At 48.3% G+C, this 9,349-nt stretch overlaps 1 protein-coding gene across 2 annotated transcripts; it reads left to right on the plus strand.

Annotated features, from left to right (window-relative positions):
• Positions 1-225: 225 nt before the first annotated feature.
• Positions 226-8,977, plus strand: NYX (nyctalopin). 2 transcript variants are annotated; one of them, XM_075098306.1, is made up of 4 exons: positions 227-2,274; positions 2,418-2,510; positions 2,692-2,767; positions 6,087-8,977. In XM_075098306.1, the coding sequence occupies exons 3-4, from the start codon at positions 2,746-2,748 to the stop codon at positions 7,481-7,483; spliced, it is 1,419 nt and encodes a 472-aa protein (XP_074954407.1). In that variant the 5' UTR covers positions 227-2,274; positions 2,418-2,510; positions 2,692-2,745; the 3' UTR covers positions 7,484-8,977. The 2 variants fall into 2 exon arrangements, with proteins under 2 accessions (XP_074954408.1, XP_074954407.1); XM_075098307.1 differs by having other exon boundaries at positions 226-2,274; positions 2,418-2,767.
• The last annotated feature ends 372 nt before the right edge of the window (positions 8,978-9,349 follow it).

Genomic DNA, 9,349 nt, shown 5'->3' on the forward strand with positions numbered 1-9,349 from the left:
ATACACTGCTGTAAGCCTTGAAGCTGCTGCTGCTGGCCAGGCAGGAGCTCCAGGTGTGCCAGCAGAGGTGGCTGGAGAGGCTGTGGGTAGGAAAGCTCATGACAGGGCAGGACATGGGCTGTTTCAGCTGTTCCTACCCTAGCATCAGTGGTCCCTGCCAGACTTCCTCCAGCTTCTGCTGGAGCCTGCTTCAGCAGCATTGCTAATGACATTGCAGCTGCTGAGTTTGCAATAGGCACCAACTGCCACCACCCTCCCACACCCAAAAGTGACTGCTGAGGTGCGTACAGGTCCCAGTTTAACAAGCCCCTAAATCCCCAACCTACTAGCCCCCACCCACTTGTACATAGTGGGAGCTCCCAGCGCTCTCCTTAGGGGATGTGTTTTGCCATGTCCTGCAAGCTGCCTCTCTGGGGGAGGTGGCTCTGCAGGCCACAAAAACACTTTCCAGGGCTCAGTGGTCCTTCATGTCCCACCCCCACTGGTCCCTATGCACGTGGAAGAAGAGCCGCGAGACACAAGAGAGCCCCAGAATCTCAGCAGCAACCTGGTGCCTTGGTGCAGATCAGCCCTTCCGCATTTCTGACACTGCTCAACTGACCAGATGTGGTATTGCTGTGCAAACCAAGCAGCAGGCCTAGTCCCTGGGAAGGACCACATGCCAAATTGTCCCTGAGTCCCAAGTACCCTCCTTGCCCACTGCCGCCACCCCTTGCTACAGCATGTGTGCATCTGGGGAGACATGGGATTTCTGGTACCGCCTTTAGGGCACTGGTAAATGCTGAGGAAAAAGGAGCTGGGAATAGCGCATCCTCCTCCTCCTGCTGCAGTTTCCTCCATGACCAAAAGGCCAGTGATCTGCCTTCTGCGATCAGACAGGTTGTGGTTTCCTGCTATTCCCATGGGAACGAGGACCTTCTGGGAAAACACCAGCGCCCAGCCGGTGCCATTTCTGTCCCCACACGGTCTTCAGCAGCTTCAGCTACGTGGTGGAGGCTGCAATGCACCTGTGTGTGGCCTTGCAAACATCTTTCCTCCTCTGTGCAAAGCACAGAAGTGCTGGGGGGTTGGTACAAGAATGTGGTGGGGAAAGGTATCCTTCAGATAAAATCAGTGCTATATGGGTCACCCCCTTCCCTCCAGCCTGCCCCCCAGCACCAACCTGCTTACGTGCTGTTCAGACAGACATACATTTCCTGAGGTGCCAGCCAGGTGCCTTAAGACTGAGGGAAAGCCAAACCAAAATAAACCCGATGTAGCTGGGTGCTTTAATTTGCAGGCAGAGCCAAGCAGCAGCAGGCTGGTTCCCAGCTGAATCTTTCCTGCTGTATCAAACATAAAGTCATCAGGTATTCTATTTCCTGAAAAAAACAAAGCAGAATAATTCACTTAGAAATAAAGAGTAGAGCTATTTTTCCCTCTGACATGGTGAACACAATTACCTAAGGCACGGGAGGCTGAGATAACTCACTTATTCAGCCCCCATTCTCCAAAGAAACCATCATCATTCTGTCAGAAAAGGCTTTAAAAACCAATTCACATCCTGAATGATAAAACACCATCACATACAGAACCTGTCCTTATGATTTCCACACACCAGCTGGAGCATCACAAACAAAACTCACTCACAGGCAGGGCCGAGTTCATCATCAGCAAGGCCTTACACACCATGCAAGCTCCTGTGTTTGCTGACCTTTCTCCCAGTGCTGTTGGTGTCTCCGTGTTCTGCAGGAGCAATTCCCAGCAAAGCAAAGCACACCACCATCCTGTTACCAGCGTGTGAGGCACGCTGGGGCTGGCAAAGTGTGCATGGGGGAAGAGAGTCCCGGGCTGTGTCTGTGTGGAGAGCTCAGCAAAGGGAAACCATAAGCCTGCGCTTGCCCCCAAAGATAATCCCATTTAGGCTGCACCCGCCACTCCCACCTTCTCTGCCATTATATAATGGAGAGTGGAGTAATGACTTTCAGCAATGCTGTTTGAATGGCAGCGGTCCAATTCTGGACTGTATCTTTTTTTTTTAATGGTGGGGGCAGAGTACATTGGCAGAGGGGAGAAAGCATCAGTTTGGTTTGTCTGCAATTGCTGTTTCGCTTGGGGAGCTTTAGAGGACAGACATATTCTTCCATCTCTGCTAATCCTCCTCTGATACAGAGGATTTTCCTGCCATTAAATGATAGCTTGCGAGAAAAAAAATGCCAACTTTTCAGAGACTGACTCGTATGGCTAATGGCAGCCTCACGAGCAGGAGGGAGGACCCAGGCACTGCTCAGCTAGGTAAGCAACGTATCTAGATTATTTTTGTTGGTAATTTTAGTTTTGACTGCTTGATGCTAAGCTGGTTACGCTCCTCTGTACCAGCACCTTCTGCCTGGGGAGCTGGCCCGTCTCTTACTGTTGCTGGCCTTTTCCCACCTCAGATGGTAGGAACCTGCCCTTGGCACAGCTGGCGGGAAGGATGCGGATGAGCTCGTGAAAAGGTGTAGCACAAAGCTGCAGGATTCCCTGAGAAGGTCAGTGGTAGAAGAAGGATACTTACCAGGAAGGTGCTGGGGACTTTGTCAGTTTGAAAGCCTGTGGGAGAAGAGCTTTTTCCATTACCTTCCTTTCTAAACATAGAGCTTATTGTGGGAAAATGATGCAGGGAAACGACAGAGGATGAAACCTGTCTCTGCTCTTCCTGTGTGCTTTTAGATCCCTCAGGTGCGCTTGCCAGACCTGAAATGCCACTAGTGAATAATCAAGGTAATGTTTGCCATCATTTTAAATGGTGAGTACACTCTTATTCTGCATTAACCAGTAGTGCATTAGACAGATCGTTCAGAAAGGTGTAGGTTGAATACTCAATTACTGCAATAATTTTCTCTTTACCCTTCTAAAAACTCTGCAAACATTTTTTCGGTCTCTCACTTTTCCTTTCAAGTACTGAATTACCGTAGTATTTAAGACATCATCCCTATGTGGCATTTTGTTTGTTCCTTAATGTCACGAATATTTTTGACCTTGCTGCTGTATTTCACCCTTTTTTTTAAACATATGTCTCATTTGAGCCCCCTCTGTGTTGCTAAGTTGGAGGCATCCTCCAGGTGCTGCCACAGTGTAAAAAGCAAAGAACACCCCTTTTGGGGGAGGGACAGGATAAGGAAGGAGAAGTGGAAATGTTTCATGCTAAGTTGGTCAGAGGACATCTGACCAACAGGGGAGCTGTGACCTCCCGGCTCTGAGCAGCAGCTTTTCCGAGGGTTTGGTGGGGTTCACATGGAGGATTTTTTTTTCCAACTTCCATTGCAAGAGAAAGAGGGAGAATTGCCACAAAGACTGCGGTGCTGAGGGAATCCTCTGAGCTCCTATTGCCAGGGGATGGTTTTCTAGTTGGATGGTCTGCAAGTGTTTGCTTTCCACGTACTGCACAATGCAGAGAGGTACACTTGTAAACAGAGATCTTAGATGCGTGCTATGAAATGCCACGAGCAGAAGACCCAGATTTGGCACTAAAAAACCTTGTGTGTAAGGAAAACAAGCTAGATATGGCTTGGATACAGACACAAGCAGGGAGGGAAAGGCGTTATCAGCATGCACATTCCTAAGCTGCACGCAGCTGCTGGGGGAGGTCTGCTCTGAAGGCCAGAGACGTGACTGAGCTGGTAGCTGTAGCTAAACATTGAACTGGCTTGGGACAGTCTCACATACAGAACAGCCTATGCACATACGCCCCTCTGGATGTCACCCTGAGCCCAGGCAAGGCTCTCGTTTCAGCAGCAACGCTTGCATCCACCGTTTCCAGACAGCCACCTGCAATCAGACATTTGGGAACAGGCAAATCCTTAATCTGTCTGGCCCTCAGTTTATCTAACTGCCTAACAAAAACAACATATGCCCCTGTTTGCAAGCAACAGCATGGACTGGTGCAAAGGGTAGCAAACAAGGCAGCCCCTGGGCAGCCTGCACGAAGAAACAGCAATCTGAGGCTGGTGAGTTGTCCCCCACTTGTCCTTAGGCTCCTCACATGTTGTCTACCCCGGGCCTTGGCTGAAGGGGACTTTCCTTTAGTCGCAGCTGTTAGATAAGGGCTCAGGAAAAAGAAGAGCTTACAAACAAGCAAACAAAATGACACACTGTCTAAAATCCTTTCCACCTCTCAAGAGTCCTTCACTATCATTTATCCTTGAAGTGATGCGGTTTTGCTAATTCTCTGGTCACAATAGTGTGGTCAGGCTTGATGGGACCTGAATTTCCAGAAAGAGGCCACAGCTGAAGTCCTTCTGGGATGCTCCCTCCACATATCTAAATCCCTCTTCTACATACAATGACCAGGTGGGTTCAAACAGAACTAGGCTGGGTGGCTCCTGGGTTGATGTCTTCTCAATGGGGACCTGCCCAGCAACTGGTTTTGCAAAACTCCTGCTTGCAGAAGCCACAGGCAGCATAAACTTAAAGCTGTAGTAGCATGCATGCTGCCTTAAAAAAAGATGGAAAAAGGCAGAGCAATTGCAGTTCGAACTGTAGATTGGTCTGTACGTTAAAGCCTTAGAGGCTGCAAAAATAAAAGCTTGATGCTTGCTGAAGCTGATGCTTCCTGGCATATCACCTCACAAGTCTGTCTTAATAAAAATGTCCATTGGGAATACAGCTGTAGTGGGCAATCGCCGTGCTGCAAACCAGCACGGAGAGGCAGCCTGGCTGCTGGAGGCTTCCCTCTCCAGAGTCAGCAGGAGCATGGGGGAAGCCTGTTCCTTGTCCGTTGGCCCTTGGGGCCAGACATGCACACAGCAGCAGCAACGTGATCCCAGCAGTGCTGTGATCAAGGTGGCTGTTGGTATCTCATGTCTCATTGAAAAAAATATCAAAGGATTATGCTTGTGTGAGAGCCAATAAACAGCAGCGGGAAAACCAGCCAGTAGCAATACCACCATTTCCTGCCAGTGACTACACGGTGAGTTCACTGGTGTGGCTGCTCATTTTGTTGAGTGGCAGGTAGGATGTGCCTGTGAGGACAATTACAAAATGAGCTCTGCCTTTAGTTCTTCCTCTCTGATGAGTTTATTTTGCAGTTGTCTTGTTGACTAGATGTTTTTTCCCCATAAAAATGCCTGTCCATGGAGGCCAATGTCTCCCATTCCTTTCGTTCTTCTCTGATTTCTCACCGAGAGCATTCTACTTTTTTTCCTTGTCGTACATCCCTCTGCATGGGACTAACTTGAAAAGAAACCAGAATAGCCACACACATCCCATGTCTGGCTGATAAAAGGACAAAGCGGCTGCTCCCACCAAGCAAAAGGCACTATGGTGACCGTCCTGAGAATTGGCAAAACAGTAAAAACTGTGCTGGAGGTGCAGAGTATCTCATCTATGATGAGATAATGAAGAAAGCAGTTGAACACTATCCCTTAATTTGTTTTTCGTCATGCTTTCAATGGGAATGTATTTTTAAACACTTCCGCAAACTTAGCAGCTGATAGCTGCCCTTGCAGTGCTGCACCAGCTCATGGCTCTGGTGGAGAAATGTTAGGTTGAATGAACAAAGAAAAGAAAGAAGCAAAAAGCGTGAATATCATGTGCCCCAGGCAACTAACTGATCTCCCCAGCCCACTGCCAGACTAGCGGACACTGGTCCCCGCTCTTCCCCACCCAAAACCACTGCAACTCATCCACAGCTGCTGCCCTTCAAAGCATCTCTGCCTGTCCCCCCCGCCAAACCATGTCCCCATCAGTTTGCTGACAGACAAGTCACAGAGACACTGAGAAACACTTAAATCTAGGTGAGTCCCCCTCTTAGAGAGAGAAATTAATCAGAGATGACGTTCTAAATGACATTAGCTATCTATCTATCTATCTACCTACCTACCTACCTACCTATCTATATGCACCTTCTGCTAGGATTTAGAAACCCTAGCAGAAGATTTTTAGGACTCTTTCACGAGAGCTTCTTGGTCAGTGCTGGTGTACAAGTCGTGGCAATTAGCCTGGCTAAAAGGGAGGCAAAGACAGTGTAATTTCTTTTTCCTGTCATGACTAATATATTTGCTAATGATGCATCCTGATTCTTTCCTCCCACGACTTTGTGGGGATGGCGTGTTCCTCTCCGACAGTGCTCCTTTGGGTCCCCCACGTCCATGCGGTGTGGGCCTGTGTGCGGTCCTGCCCTGCCAACTGCGTGTGCACCCAGGAGCGGAGCTGCTCCGTCCTCTGCGATCGTGCCGGTCTGGGGCAGATCCCTAGCGAGTTCCCTTGTGAAGCCTCCTCTATCAACCTGGACAAGAACAGCATCAAGTTCCTCTCCGAGAGGGCCTTTGGAACCTTGCCTTCCCTCAAATCTCTGTCACTTAACCACAACAATATCTCCTTCATCACCCCGGGTGCTTTCAAGGGGCTGCCCAGCTTGATGGAGCTGAAGATGGCCCACAATGAGTACATTCGCTACCTCCACACGCGGACTTTCACTGCCCTCAAACGGCTGGTCAAATTGGACCTGGCAGACTGCAACCTTTTTAACATCCCGGACAGGATCTTCATTGAGCTGCCTGCTCTGCAGGAGCTCTTCTGCTTCCAGAACAACTTTCGGAGGATCCCAGGTGCCATTAGGGGCATGGAAAACCTGACCCACGTTTACCTGGAGAGAAACAGGATTGAAGCAGTAGCCTATAACTCTCTGCAGGGCCTGACCAAGCTGAAATACCTGAATCTGCAGGACAACAGGATAAATGTCGTTCACGAGGGAGCTTTTCAGGGTTGCCAGAAGATGGAGTATCTGTACCTCAACGACAATTTGATCAGTGAACTTCCAGAAAACTCCTTCGACGGCCTGAGGTGCCTGAAAATGCTCAACCTGGGGGGGAATTTCCTCAGGAATGTTTCCAACACCTGGTTCAGGGATCTGGCGGAGCTGGAGGTCCTCTACCTGGACCGCAACAGGATCAACCACATTGAGGAAGGGGCTTTTGAAAACCTCACCAGCCTGGTCGCCTTGCACTTGAACAGCAACAACCTGACAACCCTGCCCTTTTCTGTCTTCCAGCCGGTGTACTTCCTGGGGCGGCTGTACCTCTTCCGCAACCCCTGGGAGTGCGACTGCCGCATCGAGTGGCTGAAGGAGTGGATGGAGAATTACAGGCTTGTCAGGGATATTCCCTGTGCCTCCCCCTCCTCAGTAGCTGGGATTGACCTGATGGACGTTCTCTATGAAAGATCACCAGAAGGTTACTGTCTTGACCCAGTGGAGTTAAATGTCACGTCTGAAGGCCCCACCCCAAGTGAAGAGCCTTGGTCTACCACGGAGAGCAAGTTCAACAGCCTTATCTCTAAACTCCTGCTCCAGATGGGCCTTCCTGAAGAGGTGGCAAACACAACTGAAGTCTTCAGTAACACCACACAGCTGGACGGACTGACAGATGGGGTTTCTTCTGGGGTGGGGGAAGACAGTATTGAAGCTGGCACCTATTTTTACCTCCCAACACTTTTTACAGTTGTTGTTTTGCAGATCAAATAGTCCAAGGGCTGCCTGGAGCATGGGTCCTACTTAAGCATTTAGTCCCCGTACCTACCTAGTCATTAGGGAAAAATTTGTATTGTGGGCCTCAGATACATATCTGGCTCCAAACTCTCCTGTGCAGGTTGGTTGGATCTGGCTCCAGATACCCCTGGGAGTTGGTGGGATCTGGTTCAAGATCAGGTCCCACTCCAGGTAAGAAACCTGCCCTGTGGGGTCTCAGAGCCTCCTGGACACTCACAGAGCTGTGGGGAAGATGAGCAATGAAAGAAGAGCAGTAAGGTTGAGTTTTGCTCAGAGACGTCCAGTGTCCCCTCCTGGGAGCGAAGGGAAGAGTGGTCTGTACGGATGGTGGTGCGGCGCTGTTTATTCAGTTGGGCCAGCTCAGCTGACCCAACCATTGACTTCATGAAAGCACGATGAGGCAGCAAAAACGGACCCTCTCTTCATATCCTGACAGACACCCGCACCCACGGCGGGTGCTGCTAAAGGCTGACGAGGTGTTCCTGATTTCCACCAGTGTGTGCTGGGGGAGCAGGGCTGTCCTGGGCAGCATCCAGGGGTGCAGCACTAGTCCTCATGAACAGGAGACCAGCATCTGGGGAGGGTGCGTGCCCCAGGCGGGTGTGGGATGAGCAGAGTGTTTTGTCCATGTCTACAGACAGCATTTCGATCCTTTTCCCCCTGCTATCCTGGCACTGGTGCAGGAGAACCAGACGGACCCATGTTTGTCAAAAATTCTCTTCTGAGGCAAAACTATTTAAGCTTAACCGTTTACTTATTAACATCGTTTCAATGTGCTTTTATTTTTCAAGGAATATATTGTTTTAAGGAATATATTGTTTTTATTTGTAGATTATTTCATGGCATGACAGCAGGGGCAGAAAATGGTGATGACAAATGCAACCAGGCTCTACTAAATATTTTGTATTTCCACCACTAATATGTACCACATAGCGTGTCATATTATGCTGTACTAACCAACTATGCCATCATTTTCTTTCTTATGGCATCTTACATGCTTTATCTTTGAAATCTTCAAAGAAAGCTGCTAGTATGGCCAGAAAGAATTATCCCATTTTATATATCAGAGCACATTAATAAAATAATTCGATATTTTGCTCACAAAAATAAACTAATTGCTCAAAACCTGTTGGGTGTTTTTTTTTTAGATCCTTGAATTAGTCTGATGGTTTTTTTGTAGGCTACTCAAAAGGCTGCACATGAATGTCCTGTTGATGGACTAGAGCAAATGGCAAGCTATTTATTGTGGCGTAAAGAATAGATATTTTAACTTAGAACATGACTGTGCTTACATTTTTGTTAAGTAGCAATGCTTTAAAAAATAAATTACTATATAGAAATACAGTTCTGTGATATTTTAACTGTATACTTTATACATGGCTTATCACACTATGATGTACATGTTCATATGAAACGATACAACATACAGAATCCTTTATTACTGCTGAAATGTCATGAAATAGGAATAATAATGGAAATTAATTACAAAAACCTTTCAAACATTTTTCTAAACCTCCCCCCCGCCCCCACCTCCTGACTTTTCATGGCTTATTCTTTGCTAAGGTGGTGGTTCAGTATGGCCAACACGTTGACTAAAACCAGCTGAGAGTAGCCCTCCTTACCTCTGACCCTTTCCCCAGTCACACGCCGGTGAGTACCCAAAAATGGACGCAAAGGGCAGGCCAGCTGAAGATGGACTTTGGGCACAGAACAGCTGAAAAATGGTGGGTAACGTACAAATTAATGCACAAAGGCCTTTTCATAGCAGCTCCTGTGCCCTCTTACATCTGTGACTGTCTGGGAGAACTGGGGAAATGCACTTCTTCCAAAAGGTCTCAACAC

This window comes from Phalacrocorax aristotelis, chromosome 1 (assembly GCF_949628215.1).
Source record: "Phalacrocorax aristotelis chromosome 1, bGulAri2.1, whole genome shotgun sequence".
Classification (NCBI taxonomy): domain Eukaryota; kingdom Metazoa; phylum Chordata; class Aves; order Suliformes; family Phalacrocoracidae; genus Phalacrocorax; species Phalacrocorax aristotelis.

What these genes read in the sequence shown, in the direction of transcription:
- NYX (XM_075098307.1), top strand. Translation starts at nt 2,746, where the DNA reads ATGTTTGCCATCATTTTAAATG. An exon ending in GTTTGCCATCATTTTAAATG is followed by an intron (nt 2,768 to 6,086) that starts GTGAGTACACTC and finishes CCTCTCCGACAG; the next exon opens with TGCTCCTTTGGGTCCCCCAC.